The sequence below is a fragment of the Rhamphochromis longiceps genome, linkage group LG18 (assembly GCF_057381845.1).
Source record: "Rhamphochromis longiceps isolate RC_006_pf linkage group LG18, R_longiceps_female_GT1.1, whole genome shotgun sequence".
Classification (NCBI taxonomy): Eukaryota; Metazoa; Chordata; class Actinopteri; order Cichliformes; family Cichlidae; genus Rhamphochromis; species Rhamphochromis longiceps.
Genome location: NC_140574.1, coordinates 9,436,248 through 9,452,592, shown reverse-complemented (window position 1 = coordinate 9,452,592; position 16,345 = coordinate 9,436,248). Strand labels below are relative to the sequence as shown.

The window sequence follows — 16,345 nt, the reverse complement described above, 5'->3', positions numbered from 1 at the left end:
CATTCAGCCCCACAGTTTCAAACGCAGCACACAAAAACCACTTTAGTTTTCCAACAGAGTAATTTATTGTAAAAGCTGAGCTATAGTTGTTACAGATCTTAGTAAAGTACCACTAAAAGCACAGGCTGACGCACAGCCGGCCTGTTAGTTTACACAGTGACAGGAAATGGCAAGACATTTTTAATGTAATCTACTTTCTTTCATAACTGTGCCATGTCTCTTTCTTCAATGTAGTCTATACATTAAAAAAAACAAATACAAAAAACCTACTTAAATACATTTTCTATAAATAGTTTATAATTTACATTTTCTCTACAAAAAAAAAAGGAACATTATTACCACTTTAGTCAAATTGACAGGAACGTATGCTGAATGAGTTGGTCCTCTTAAATAAAAAAAAATGTGAACATCATTTGTTTTTCATATTAGCGAATAGTTGATGTGAGGGAATGTAAGAGAATGAGAAATAAATAGGTTAATAATTTAGGTTTTATAACACGATACTGTTTCACTGAATCCCTTTGCAGCTGGACACAGTACAGTATACTACAGCAGGAAATAGTCAAGAGAACGTTTGTCCTAACACAGTATCTGTGCAGTGTAAATGTAAACAAAGCTTATTATGTGGACTAGTTTCCAAGCTCATAAGACTAAAAAGTTTCGCTAAGAAAGTAGTTCATCATTCTACAAGCATTGTGCTTTAAAAATTGCTTTCAGCTAAGCGTTTTGATAGAAATCCTCTAGCTGTGATGCAGAGATCAAGTGCAGTGACGGTGGCCACCAGGTCATCTATCAGTTATTGATGTTATGCTCCAGCTGAGCCACAATGGTGGACACGAGCTTCTCCATCTGCTCGGCCCTCAGCCTGCCCGTCTCCAGGACCTCTTCGTGGTTGGCCTTCTCGTGGCTGTCGTAGTCCATCACTGCGCGGTTGCTGATCAGAGACAAGGCGAAGCAGCGCATCCCGGTGTGGCGGGCGACGATCACCTCGTGTACTGTGCTCATCCCTGCATTAAAAATTGAAAAGGTAAGTTATAACACTGACGTTCTCAATATACTTCCTTAATTAAATGGCATAAAGCTTATTCTTAAACTAGAAGAACAAATATGAAATTATTTAACTGTCAGATTTTATTTAGTATTGTACATATGGATGTAGTTTTGGGTATATTAGTGTATTTGGGCAATCTTTTTCTATAGAGGGATGACACGTTTCGTCTGTGTGAGGTATGCTGATATGTTGATTATTATTTTATCCATTAAATGCCTTGTTTGTGTTTTGCAGTCCCTAACAAGAATTTTCCTTTGCCTTACATCTGAAAAAGGCCTATTCTGCATATCATATTATAAAAGAGACTGCTTGATCGATTAAAGCAGCTCCTTTAAGAAGTAAATTAATCTGATAAGACTTTCAACAGGCCTCCTAAAAGCCCAAGCACCGATCCTGAGCTCCCCATGAGTAACAGAGCTCTTCACCTTATCTCTCAGGGTAAACATGGATCTGTGATTTTATTCTTTCAGCCACGACACACAGTTTGCAGAGACAGATGAGAGTAGGAACCTCGATCAACCAGTAAACTGACTGCTTTACTTTTGAACTCTACTTCACCCTCCATCCTGAACAAGACTATTATCTGAATTCTTCTCCTAAATAAGCAACTAATATCCATCCTAGAGCAAGAAATCCATTTTGGATCAGATCAGATCTCCATTCATTCAAAAAGATATCTGCTTGTAGTTGTGATGATTCGGGATTGGGACAATGTGAGGCGCGTAGGAATATTAAAACAGAAGTCGATGTGTTTTTGTGTGAGAGAGCAACATTTAAAACTCACCGACAGCATCAGCGCCTAGCATGTGCAGCATGCGGCACTCGGCAATGGTTTCGAAGGAGGGGCCTCCGAGAACGCAGTACACGCCTTCACGCACAAATTCACTAAAGCCCAGGTCTGCGGCCACATCGTGCGCCAGCTGCCGGAGCTTGCGATCGTAGGCATCAGACATGCAGGGGAAACGCAAGCCAAACCTGAAGGGAGAACAGGAGTGTTGACGCAAAAGAATCTACACAACAAAAGACAGGAATCTACACAGCTATGACTCAATACTGAAGTTACCCAACAAATAGATACTCAGAGTTTTTTAATGTGATCATGAGAAGATAAAAAGCTCACAAAGGATATTTTTCATCAGCCAAATTGTCTTATCTTTCAGCATCTCTTACAGAGATAAGAATGTGCTATGTTCATTATAACAGACCAACATAAGCTGGTCATAATTTTAAATAAACCACAACATCCCCACTTGGCAGTTGTTAATGTCTCAACCTGGCTCTGTGGCCAGCATTAAATAAGTGTCATGCAAAGCCTCCAGTGTGAAGCCACCCTAAACAACAGGCATACTTGCTGACCCTAAAAATCAAATGCCTATTGTTGTTAAAGGTCTGAAGAGTCACAGTTTTGTGTAGGAGGGCCCAACAATGCACATTTGTCATGGTGGAGGAGGGAACTTAGAACAGCTCAATTGTTTGCACAGTGACGGTGTAGCCCTCGCTTGAAATATTTAACCAAATGATTTGGGGACCACGAGTTGCTTACAAACATAAAATTTGCGATCTTTAGGAGGACAGCAGTCAGTTATGATAAAATAAGTAGCAGAATGAGCAAATTCTGTTACTGCAGCGCATCCTTTCTAACATTCATGTAAATGTGTTTGTACCAAGGTTAAACCTGAACAAACTTAAGTCCGAAAGGTGCCTCTCTTGTGGCCCCAGGGCTACTTTAACTGTGAGTAAAATTCAACCATGTGTACGCTGAGAGTGTAGCATCGGGTGGCACCAGGGTGAGGCATTTTCCAAGGTCTTGTTAATGATTTTAGCGGTCGGTCTGTCTAAATGTTTATACTGAGCGAAACAACGGCTCATTCATAACAGTTTGTTTTTAATTCAGAGGAAATCTTCTCCAACGCTTCTTGTTACACAGGTTCACATTCAGCCTGCTTTATTTATAACAACAGAAGCCCTTAGACTGATAGTGGACTGGTCGACTTTCATAGCTACAGGGAAATGTTAACAATGACTGGAACAGCAAAATTTAATGCTTAATGTACTGAGAAAAAAATTAGCTAGAAAAGCTTCAAACCAAAAAATGCTATCTTCAATATCTGCTTCTACCCCTCCCTCACCTCCACCTACCTGTCATCATTGGGTCCAGACAGCGGGTTGACCCCAGCAAACCCTGGCATGTTGATGTGGTCCTTGATGACCATGATGTCCCCCACTTTGTAGTCCTGGTTGAGGCCTCCGGCTGCGTTGGTCATTATCATCGTCTCTACGCCCATCAGCTTGAAGACGCGCATGGGCAATGTGATCTAGTATAAATAAGTGAATATAAAACACACACAAAAAAAAACGTGTGTTAACGTTATAAGACAAACAAGCAAAACTCATGCAAAGCGAACATTGAATAACACAAGAGACATGAAATGTGTGGAAGAAAACTGCTCTCAGTTATCGATTTAGGAAATTCACCTTTATTTATTAACACACTGATGTAACAATAGACACAAAGAAATTTCCTACACTGATAACCTGAATACAGTTGTCTTCTCCCGAGAGCAGTCGACATAACAAGCTTAGATCAACGTTACATTTAAGGAGCCATCCAAGTCAGAGAGAACGCTAATTTTCTCATTGTTTAGTCTCCATGCGCTCCACAGCAAAAGTCTGGGAGTGAGTAATCTTCCAGAAGCCTTAGAAACCTGAGATTTACATTTGAGATGCTCAGCAGCTGTTTGTGTCTTCAAAGCTCCGAGCTGGCACTTTTTGTGGGAATAACTTTCTACTAGATAAACTATTCCACTGTAAACACTGGACAGAAAAGCCTGTGGATAACCCTGCATAATCCTGACCAGTGTCTGAGGGGAAAAAGTTCCTGCTGAGTTTTTAAAATGTTTTTATTAAAAGCTTTTTGGCTTTTATTCATCCACATTTTGTATCTCTATGATTGGAAGTATATTATGAGTAAATCTCTCTAAAATCTTCTGTATTGTTCAATTAGGTAAAACATACATTCGAATAAACATCTGCTGTGTTGTCTGAGGGATACAATCCTTTAATTTAGCATTTTATGATACGGACTACAGGGGTTTAAAGTACTGGGACTTATGTGCTGCTAACACTCACAAACCACAAAGCTAAAATCGGGTGTATAGTATCGATACAGAACATTTACAATGTTCAGCCATCCAGAAATGACTGTGTACTTCCTCTCCCCACCACTGCCTCAGGTTTCCTTTTGTCCTCTGACTGAATACAACTTATTGACCCTGTGAGAATCTATGGAATGTCCTCTAAATGGAAGAACCTGCTCTAGTCCAGAAGACTCTGATAGCAAAAAAACGACAAGCTTTTATTGCCTGTGTTAGCTTTTTGTCTCTACTCACCTTCTGGATGGGGTAGCCCTCGTACAGGTGGAACCTGCCCTGCATGCATACACATGGCTTCCCTTTTAGTGTTCCAAACACGAGCCGGCCAGCATGACCATGCACTGCAACACACACAAACACACACTGTTAGACCCCAGTGCAATTCACAACACAGCCCAATCTTATGGCAAAGTGTGAAGTAGTCATGAGTCAGCACAGTTGAAAAGCTGGATTTGACAATGAAGAAGATGAAGCTCTAAAAGTAGGAAAAGTGGCAACTATTATATTTTAACCCAAAACATGATCTTTTTCTACACCTAAGACAGTATTTGTACTTCCTAATTCTAACTGAACAGTTTATATGGTTCAACTCACCCTTTTTAAGAGCAGTGTAATGACAATTCATGTCCAAGAATAAAAAAATCAGCAGATTAAATCTTAAGACTGTTTCATAAAGTGCCGTGGGACTGTGTCGAATCAAGGTCACAAGCATGCGCGTGCGCGCGCGCGCACACACACACACACACACACACACACACACACACACACACACACACACACACACACACACACACACAAACAAACAAACAAACAAACAAACAAACAAACAAACAAACAGTTGTGTTTCCCAAACTGCTGGAGGTTGTGGATACCTGTACTCCGGGGGAAATTGGGAATATCGCTGTATTTGAAAATCTGCGGGTCCTTGATCATTTCAGCCAGACCTCCCAGGCCTGAACCGCACACGATTCCCACAATCGGCCGCACCTGTGTGTTCGACAGCAGCCAATCAGCTGTGGTCTTGCATTCTTCATAGCTGACGCTGGAAAGCAAGAGAAACATATATGAAAACATGAAGTTATGCAGTGTTTCAAAGCAGAACGTGGCCTAACATGTGAGGACACACAAACAAAGTCAGTTTTTATTTATAGTATTTATCTCAAAGGTCTGACATAGAGGCTTTAGTCTTCTTACACACAAATTCATACTGCATACAGCATTCCTTTACCAGGAAATAACAGTGATTTGCCATTTCAGCCGATGCAATTTGTAAGGAGGAGTATCCTGTACAGTTCCTGAGCTGAAATGAATGTCTTGAACAGACATGTACAAACACACTTAATATCCTGTTATTGTGCAAACATACAGTGTGTCACGGTCAGGTGGTTGAGTGAAATGCCTGTGTGATGTAAACAGAATGAAATGTTTCTCAACCAAACATCGATGCACCTTTTATTGTTCAGTTTTGTTTGTCTGTACATCTGAGGAGTCAATTCTCACATCAACACTGACGGTTTTCTGCCTTCTGTGCTCTGATCACCACCAGCACGGCTCTTTAACTTTACTTATAACCCTGTTAATTTCCTGAGGATGGCTACGTTTTTTTAAACTATATAAATAATAAAATGTTGTAAAGCCACTTGATTACAGCCACTAGGTTGTTCCACATGAAATAGAACCAATGAGATAACATAAAACCTTAAAAACAACCCCAAAAGCAAATAGTTTAATCAAAAGCAAACTAAATATTGTTTAACCTGTCTGTGCTCTTTTCTACAAACACTTTATCTTTAACCGGATCAAAGTGAGCTGTTAACAGGCTCATCCGATATATAAGCCATTAACAAAGACTGGGGAAGTGTCTTATTAAAGCTGAATATTAGCATAAAAAGGGGCTCAGCAAGATAGCATCAGAGAACTTGTTTATTCTGCTTGTTACACACCACGTATTGCCAAATTAGCTTCACTGCATGCTTGCCCTCTGGCCACCCCCCTCATCCTATGCAGTAGATGCAGAGGCCTTAACCACATATGGTAAGGCACTGATTTGTAGAGTGGATGCCTATCACCAATGGAAATATCACATGTAGTTTTAAATATCACATGTGTTTTAAATCATTTCATTAGTGGTACAAAACATCCCAACCCTTCCCCCACTCACCCACCCAAGTGGAGCTATTGTAATTAAAATCACCACAGTGTAATTACCACAAGAATAACTGAAGACTCTGGAGGAGTTTGGGAGTTAATCCCGCCCTTTGAACCCCCTAAAGCCCCTTTAAAGACCTTCTTTTTCGTTCAGAAAGAAGCTTCACGGTAGTTGGAAAAATCCAGGTGGTAGAATGGGTCTATTAATGATGCTACTTCGATCAGGTGTTTTAAGCAGGACAAGATTCAAGATCCAAGATCCTTTATTTGTCACATACATAGTTCTGAGTACAGTGAAATGTGTACTAAAAAAGCACTATAATAATGGCAGTATATGCTTATTTTATATAAGGATAAAAAAAACCGATAATAAATCGAGGGAAAGTGAAGATCTGTTCTTTTTTACGCGCTCAACATTTAAAAAACAGAATAAAACAAACAAAAATCATGTTCTAATATTTCTGTTCAATCGTTTCCAATGTTTTCATTCTTTTCCTCTTTCAAAGTGGTACGTGCGCTCCGTCACTAACCCAGCCCACACTTTTATGTGATGGTGGTGGAGGCTGTAGCTGACTCACGGACACCTCATTGGGCCCACATGTGGTCAAATGAAACAAACTGCGACATGAAGGAAGCATTACGGCAACGAGGAGATTACAGTGTGTGTTCACTGTGAATAAACCACCTTTCTGTGCCAGTAATGGGACAGCGGGTTCAGTGACGTCACGGAGGATCTCGTGTGGGGTTTGTACGCCCCATCCATCAGTTCCGGTGGGCACGTTGTAGCTCTTCCGCGCGTAATTGCGCGTTCAAAGACTGCGGAAGAACTCAGGAAAACTGCCAGCGGAGCGGAGAGATGTTAAAGCCCCAGGCAGTTTATTTATTTATCTATTTTTTTAAAAAAAATCAGGACCACCGTAATTAAGCAGTTTGAGGATATTAGTTTCCTTATTGATGTTCGACAGAAGCAGCTATACACATTCAACAGAATAGAAACCCGGTGATGGACTACACAAAGTTAATCCAGCCTCCACACAGAAAACGTATGCTAGAGGTGCGAGTATTTGGTATTTGAGGGATTAATACATCATAAATAGAGTCTGCCTACACGAGTAGTTCTAATCACACACAGATGTTTAGTCTTTAATACGAATACAAAAGGAAGGTATGAATAGTTCACTCACCCAGAGATAAACTCAGACATGATGGAATGTGATTCAGATGGAGTCAGCAGGTTGTTCTGTGTTAGAGTGAGTCCTGTCGGTATTATTCGGGTTTCCTGATGTGGGACCGGTTTTAGATTCACACCCCCACCCTTCTATGTCACTGCTGGCATAGCATGACATCGGAGGCTCTGATTGGTCCACCCACAGGCGTGTGCCTCTGATGCACTGGTTAACACAAGTAGTCATAGCAATCGGTGCTGCGTTCAGGATACAGCGCGTCGACATAAGGAAGGATGTGTGTGGAATTAAGACAAAAATCCACACGAGGCAGCCTCTTGAGGAGCCGGGATCCGTCCTCTGTTTTTGTTACAAAAGGAAATTAGTGAGACTGCTCCCACTTTGACTGAAATACACCTCTAATACTTAAGAATGAAACTGAAAAAATAACTACGAATTATTAATACGCATTTGTCCAAATATACCAACTGTAAGACATTCTTTATTAATTATATATAATATTCCCTTAAGATGAGTTAACCTTGTTAGCCTTTTATTATAAACCATTTAAATTTACTTACTTAGCTCATATATTCTATATTACCTCGCTTTCTTAACTTTCTCGAGCTTTTATTTAGCGTGTTTTACACCCAAATAAAACTGCCGCGCACACAAGAATATACCCACTTTGGGATAGATAAAGAACAACAACATTTTTAATAACGGGATCAAAAACAAGCAAATGTTTCTGAGGGATATTATTGTTATACTATTTGAAAAGGAGATTGAAGGTAAGATGTTGGGAGTTATTCTTTAGCTTTTTGAACAAGCATCAAAACTTTGGTCGAATTTCCCACAGGACTTGAAGGCAGCACCGAACCCATTCAAGAACGTGGTTGTGCAGGTTTTGGTGCTGATGCAATCGCCCTGCACGTGATACAAAAAGGACCATAGGCTACATAATATCCGGCATATTTTAATTTCTTCTAGTATTTACTAGAAATATTAGAAGGAATAAATTGTCACAGCTCAAAAAGCTTACCGCATACAGACTTTGTTGACAAATGATAGGGAAAGGAAAATCAACTTTCCAGAGTAACTTAACCACACGTGGTAAGAGTAGGCATTTCTTCATGTACTTGAAACAATGAAAAATTCTAGTTTATCATCGATCTGTGTTTGGAGGGATGAACTGATTCACAGGAAAACGAACTCAGAAGATTTTAAGCTGTGTTGAGATAGTGAGAAGGCGATTGTGGATCAAGTCTCAAGGTTGTACATTCCCATGTGGCACTACTTAGCAGTGTGAGCTGTCCTGGGTTCTGTGTGCAAATTTTACGCTTTTAATAAAGTTTTTATGAAAGAAAAAAAAACGTTTTTTTTTAAAGCAACAGCTTGCAATTGTTTTCTAAAGATACAGTCATTTAAAAGAAAAAGAAAAGTAAGCCCACTTTCAGTTCTAAGGTTTTATCTTTATATTTATCAGGACATTTTTAAAAAAAAAAGTCATCTGTCAAGCACAGGGGGTGGTGCATTTGGATTTGTTTTATAAACACAAGACCTGGACTCCTCGCGGTTAATGAGCTGACCATGACCTACACTGTATACCAAAGTATTCTACAGTTAATGATCCCAAGCACTGCAGCAAACTGAATGGTTGAATGCTGGATTGTAATTAGTTTTTCACTCACTGCTTCAGCATTTTGCTGAATTTCTCTTTAATATATAATAACACTGTAATAAATCATGTACCATCAATCATCTGAGGTTGTTCTTAAATAATTTTAGAACGTGCTGAGAATTATTTTTAATTGCGTCCTGATGTACCCTTTTTAATGCCGTGTATTTATAAGATGAGTGTAAGTTTTTCAAGAGCTGAAAAAACATTTTTCAGCCTCTTCAGATTATTTTGTCAGTCTGCTATTTTCCTACAGCTGTTGCTGCTTACAGAAATGAACTGTCAGGACTGGGGACCCTTCCTCTGCTCATGGCTGAACATGCACTTCTCCTCAGGCATGAGGGGACACTTGGGTAAAAGGGCTGGGCGTCTTTAACATTAAAACGTTTCATTTCATTGGTAGCGAGGAGTTCAGCACTAAATCTGCCCTTGGGCTCTTACATAATGAAATACTACACTTCAGAGGAGACATACTGCAGATGTTGGTGGAACTAGAAGAAAAGTATATGTTCCAAAATGAAGGATATGTTGCTTTTGGGATTTAGTGAATATTTTCCATGGGTTTTACCACAAACATTGGGTCTAAACTCCTAAAGATCATTGCAAGTGTTGCCCCAAATTTCACCAAAATCTAGTGAGCACTGTTTAAGCACCAGTCATTCTTTAAAGTGTTGACTAAGTAAAAATCCTAAATTGATGTTTTTACAAAAGGAAGGCCGAACACTTTTCCAAAATAATCAGGAATAGTCCTTCAAGTACAAATTAAATGGCAGCCCATTTGTATGCATGTGAACATAACAGTAGCTTTAGTGAATAAAGAGTTTTAAAACCAGATGGTTTTAAAATGACAGGTTCATACACGTGTAATGTATGCATGCCAGAGTTTATGTGTTCACTATATCACAGTGTGTCCTGTCTTATATACCTGCTTTGGGAGCTGTACAGAGCAGCCAGTGTTCTGTTACATACTGTTATGTAACTGCTGATTTGCATTCACACGGCTTCCTGACGTGCAAGCCAAAGCCCGCTGCTCTCACTCTGAATATAAATTAGTAACAGGTCACAAGTGCAAGAATTTTGCTTTGATAACCCAAAGCAGATTCGAGCTACTGTTTAATTGTAGGTTAATTGTCCTTTGACGTCCTTTTAAGGAGCAACAGGTTCACAATTAATTAACCAGAATTCCAGATAAAATTGGAGTTTATTATTTAGGCACGGCCTTAATGAAAGTTGTTACATGCATACTTTATTTTACTCTTTTTTCCCCCTTTTACTTCCTCCACAACATCCACAACCTCAACCCTTCATCTTGAATTGAATTCAGTTGAATGTTGAACACATTCATGTTATTTCCTGTTGTTTATAGGCCTCAAACCTAACCAAGCTAACCAGTTAGATTTGAGCTGCAGTAGTGAGGCATCCATGCGCATGTGGATATATTATATATAGAAACACAGTCAACAGAATGCTGAATGAATGAATAAATTAAAAAAAAAAAATCAATATTAACAACTTAATTTAGTGAACCAGAGCTATGATTTGTTTATTTGAGTGTTGGATCCTGGAACAAAGTATTGTTCTGCACTAAAACCCTTTTTTCCAGAAGCAGGAAAGTCAAAGTCGCTACGCGAAGGCTGAGAGTTGTCAAGTAAAACTGTCTGCACAAGGACGACTGGTTCAGCTGTGGCTCACCAATCAGCCTCTTAGACAATTTAACATTTTGGTTGAGTAACTTTCTACTTTCTGTTCTTTTACAGATAAACTTCCAAACCACGATACCAAGGAAAAGGATAAAACAAACTTGATCTTCTTTTGCTTTCTGTTGTTTCCTGTAGGGGTCGCCACAGCCCTCTGATAAAGGACGAATGAGGCTGAACTGTGAAGCTGAAGAAACTTTTGCCTTTAACGCACATTTATGTGTTTCAGTGTGTCTTTGAAGGGGAGCATGTCCTACTGGATGCAATGCTTATTCTGTAACATGCATTTCTTAACAATGAAAGAAACTGGGTCATTTTTTGTGTTCTGACTACAGACCTATGAGCTGACTTTAGCCCTCATGTTGTGTTCATTTCGTGTCAAACAATTTTGTGTTCCCACTTTATTAATCTCATTAATCTGATCTTATATGTCTTGAATTTGAGTTCTTATAGAAACACAATTTCTGTCTTATATTGATTATAAGAAATAATCGGATCAAACGGTAAACTGTGTATTAGAGACTACTCTGGGTCAATATTATAATGAACTTTTGTTTTGAAACATTTAAAAGTTTTATACAGTCACATAATGTAACCTGTTGTGTTCCTGGTCAAAAGTGAATGTTTTATTTGTGCACCGAGGAAAGTATCCCAAAACTACACTTGCTTCTGACACAGTTCCTGACCAAGACCGCACAAGATGAAGAAATTATCATCTTATGTCCCCGAGACCTCCAATCAAGCTCCAGAACCACAACCTTTGCTTGTTTCTTTTCAGGAAATCTTCTTTGTGGACAAAGACATGGAATCTTAGGTCAGTCTGATAAGTCAACTACATTTTTTGGAGGTAAAACTTTTAAAGTTGTCAAATTTGACCTAACACAACATTGGGGTTAAAAGCATCATATCACTAATGATGGCAGTTTTGAATAGTTAGATAATCAACTTGTTATTTTGTCAAAATAAAGAAAATAATAAGTAGTATCATATCCATCCCTAAAGACTGGAGTCGTCGTGGAATAAAGTGGTTATTATAGTTGCTTTCATTATTTTTCATGAAACTTTAACAATGAAGTCACACACCAACGAGCATAAATTGAGGGTTGGTGCCTTTGGCCACCAGTAGGGGGCGCTCCAGTCTTAAAAGCTGCTGATTCAGTAGGGGACGCTGATACTTCACTAGGTAATGATTTGGAATTCAAAGAAAAATTCTCATACTGAGCAACTGTGGTTCTAGCAGCAGTGCCAGAGGTATTATAAGTGTTGTCTGGACACCAGATCAAATAAGTTTTCATGAGGACTTTCTTAAAATTCCTTGCTCTTGGACTTATTCATACAGGGAGTGCAGAATTATTAGGCAAGTTGTATTTTTGAGGAATAATTTTATTATTGAACAACAACCATGTTCTCAATGAACCCAAAAAACTCATTAATATCAAAGCTGAATGTTCTTGGAAGTAGTTTTTAGTTTTAGCTATTTTAGGGGGATATCTGTGTGTGCAGGTGACTATTACTGTGCATAATTATTAGGCAACTTAACAAAAAACAAATATATACCCATTTCAATTATTTATTTTTACCAGTGAAACCAATATAACATCTCCACATTCACAAATATACATTTCTGACATTCAAAAACAAATCAGCGACCAATATAGCCACCTTTCTTTGCAAGGACACTCAAAAGCCTGCCATCCATGGATTCTGTCAGTGTTTTGATCTGTTCACCATCAACATTGCGTGCAGCAGCAACCACAGCCTCCCAGACACTGTTCAGAGAGGTGTACTGTTTTCCCTCCTTGTAAATCTCACATTTGATGATGGACCACAGGTTCTCAATGGGGTTCAGATCAGGTGAACAAGGTGGCCATGTCATTAGTTTTTCTTCTTTTATACCCTTTCTTGCCAGCCACGCTGTGGAGTACTTGGACGCGTGTGATGGAGCATTGTCCTGCATGAAAATCATGTTTTTCTTGAAGGATGCAGACTTCTTCCTGTACCACTGCTTGAAGAAGGTGTCTTCCAGAAACTGGCAGTAGGACTGGGAGTTGAGCTTGACTCCATCCTCAACCCGAAAAGGCCCCACAAGCTCATCTTTGATGATACCAGCCCAAACCAGTACTCCACCTCCACCTTGCTGGCGTCTGAGTCGGACTGGAGCTCTCTGCCCTTTACCAATCCAGCCACGGGCCCATCCATCTGGCCCATCAAGACTCACTCTCATTTCATCAGTCCATAAAACCTTAGAAGAATCAGTCTTGAGATATTTCTTGGCCCAGTCTTGACGTTTCAGCTTGTGTGCCTTGTTCAGTGGTGGTCGTCTTTCAGCCTTGTCTCTGAGTATTGCACACCTTGTGCTTTTGGGCACTCCAGTGATGTTGCAGCTCTGAAATATGGCCAAACTGGTGGCAAGTGGCATCTTGGCAGCTGCATGCTTGACTTTTCTCAGTTCATGGGCAGTTATTTTGCGCCTTGGTTTTTCCACACGCTTCTTGCGACCCTGTTGACTATTTTGAATGAAACACTTGATTGTTCGATGATCACGCTTCAGAAGCTTTGCAATTTTGAGACTGCTGCATCCCTCTGCAAGATATCTCACTATTTTTGACTTTTCTGAGCCTGTCAAGTCCTTCTTCTGACCCATTTTGCCAAAGGAAAGGACGTTGCCTAATAATTATGCACACCTGATATAGGGTGTTGATGTCATTAGACCACACCCCTTCTCATTACAGAGATGCACATCACCTAATATGCTTAATTGGTAGTAGGCTTTTGAGCCTATACAGCTTGGAGTAAGACAACATGCATGAAGAGGATGATGTGGACAAAATACTCATTTGCCTAATAATTCTGCACTCCCTGTACAATAATCTTGCATCTAAGATACATTGTAGTAATATATATGTCTGTATATACATATATATTTCTGCAATGTATCTAAAGTGTTGTTGAGGAGATGAAATACTATCAGGTGTGAGTGATTGGGCCTGCAAAGAGCATAGCAACTGGTGGCCTGAATGTCTGCTGTAAACTCACATATAGTACCTTAGATATTGAGGTCATTACCCAAACTTCCTGTTCCTGTTAAGCACATTTTCACCTTAACTTTATCTTATGGAAACTTGCTGTTTTTTCCTTGCAAGGGAAACAGGTCCCTGTGATGTGGCTGTGTGAAGAAATAAAGGTCATCTGAAAATGAGTAATACGTGTACCACACACACACACGCAAACACTCACTCACACACACGCACACACACGCACACACACACACTTCTCAACCCTCACCGTTACCTAAACCACAGTGAGTTATACTATAATGACTTGTTTTTTTTTATCTTAAAAGGGAGCTCATTCCTCAAATGATCAATAGTAGGAAATACTGTCATATGTTTCCCTCTGCTGACTAAACCTGGAATTGCAGCAAAAGTCAAACTTCTGTAATTGGTCTTGCACAGCTACTATTTTTTAAACAAAACATCAAACATCCATCCATCCATTTGTCTATTGCCTAAAGCTCATCTGAAGCTGACAGATATTGAATGAAACATAGTATGATATTATGTATTTTTATTGTTATTATTGCGGCATCATAATTACATAATGCTGGATGCTAAACATAATGAATGAATGAACCAAGTCTACATTTTAAATAAACCCTGAATTTGTAAGTCTGTCATGAATATTGGCAACAAGTTTTTTTTAAACTCTCTGTAACCTGATGTCTGTGTTTTCACCTTAGTGAATTCACCAAGCAGAAGTAAGAACCGGAAGGAAGTGGGAAAAACAGCAAAACAGCAACTAAATGTGCAGAGAGAATCAGATAAAAGGCTGCAGAGAGAAAAAGGAGGGTGAGAAAAAGAGTTTCTAAAGAACGGAGGTAAGTTCACCAACACCACCACTAACAGCTAACATGAGCCAAGAGCACTGACTGACCCCACCACACACACACACACACACACACACACACACACACACACACACACACACACACACACACACACACACACACACACACCCCTACTTTTTTCCCTAGCATGCGCATGAAGAGAAAAAACGGTAAACAGCTGATTTTTTTAACAGCTCTTCATACTGAAACTGAATCACATGCATGCACGCATGTATGTCTCGATGTCTCGAGTACTTCAGCACCTTGAGGTTTTAAATGATCAAAGTCATGCTCAAAAAGAGAAGATGGTGAGATCATTACTTTTTTTGCAGGTACCATATTTGATGACATATCTTCAATTAGAATATGTTGATACTAATACTTTTTAACTAAGTGAGAAAAAAAACCATCAGTAAGTGGTATAATAAAGATAAAGTTTTAAAGTAAAAGGGAAGCCATATTTTTATCGTTCCCCCTTGCTTGGTCCAACTTCCTAGTCAAGTCAGAAGTACTGACTGTAATTTACAAGAACTGTGGAGGAAATTGAATGTGGGTTGAGTGATGCTCATACAGGTTGGGGTAAAATTAGCACTGAGGGTCGACTTTACGTTCAGTGCACAAACTTACATATAATTAGTGTGCAGTACAGCAACTTTATTTGGACAGATACTTTTCTCACATAGTTACATAGTTAATAAAGGTAGTTTCCGCACATAATATACCTGCCAAAAACAGATAAACTCTAGACTGCGGGGCTATTAATGCACGTGCAGGTTAGCATGCATTATTTTAACAAAGTGAAATACTTGGCTAAATGCTCGAATGTTGTTGTGTTGTAATAACTGGATTTTCAGGCTAAATTACTTAGAGCTTGATTGTCACTGTGACCACAAAACAACCCTTGAAGAAAACTATTACTTCTACTTTTACTTTTAACTTTATAAACTAACACACACTTTATAATTCTTGCGCTCATACACTAATGTTGAAATACAAGCACCTTGCGTGGAGATGCCCTGCAAAATGCAGGAACAAATAACCAACTAACTGCCACAAATGAGAAGAATAAACGTTCATGCTGCTTCAGCCTACGCTTTGATTTTAGGATTCTTGCTCCTGCAGCTTTATAGATGTGCATGCAAAAACTGACTGCGTAAGAAAAGTTCAGACAGCGTGGTTTAATCTTATCTTTTTCCTTCCTCTTCAAAGGCCACACGCTTGCATTGCCACGATCACACATATTTTCCATTTCTTTTGAATACACAGAAAACTTTTACACAGTTTCACAGTGGTTATTTAGTTTCCACGATACCGACTTCCTCTTCATATATGTGTCTTGTTTTTTTGGTGGTCGGGGGTAATACAGAAAGGCTCCAGTGTTGCTTTAAAATAGAACATCTTGATGGCAACAATAACAACACAAAAATAAAGTTCAGGGCTGATCCTGCACTTTGTTCAAAGTGGACTCTTCTGCACATGTGACCAATGGTCCTCATTGACCAATGGTCCTCTTTCTATTAAATAATGCTTTGTCACCCTCTCCTGAGCCAAACCATGGGGTTGTATTCAC

The 16,345-nt window shown here is 39.3% G+C and overlaps 1 protein-coding gene across 1 annotated transcript; it reads right to left on the bottom strand.

Annotated features, from left to right (window-relative positions):
• Window positions 1-444: 444 nt before the first annotated feature.
• pnp5b (purine nucleoside phosphorylase 5b) lies at window positions 445-7,691 on the bottom strand. The gene is made up of 6 exons (XM_085389373.1): window positions 7,536-7,691; window positions 5,076-5,245; window positions 4,441-4,544; window positions 3,191-3,366; window positions 1,836-2,026; window positions 445-1,007 (listed from the first exon to the last, which is right to left on the bottom strand). The coding sequence occupies exons 1-6, from the start codon at window positions 7,553-7,555 to the stop codon at window positions 793-795; spliced, it is 876 nt and encodes a 291-aa protein (XP_085245499.1). The 5' UTR covers window positions 7,556-7,691; the 3' UTR covers window positions 445-792.
• Window positions 7,692-16,345: the final 8,654 nt, after the last annotated feature.

Coding starts and splice junctions, on each gene's coding strand:
- pnp5b (XM_085389373.1), bottom strand. CDS start 7,555: ATGTCTGAGTTTATCTCTGG. Junction 5,246..7,535: donor ATGTCTGAGTTTATCTCTGG/GTGAGTGAACTA, acceptor CTTGCTTTCCAG/CGTCAGCTATGAAGAATGCA. Junction 2,027..3,190: donor TCTGGACCCAATGATGACAG/GTAGGTGGAGGT, acceptor TTCTCCCTTCAG/GTTTGGCTTGCGTTTCCCCT.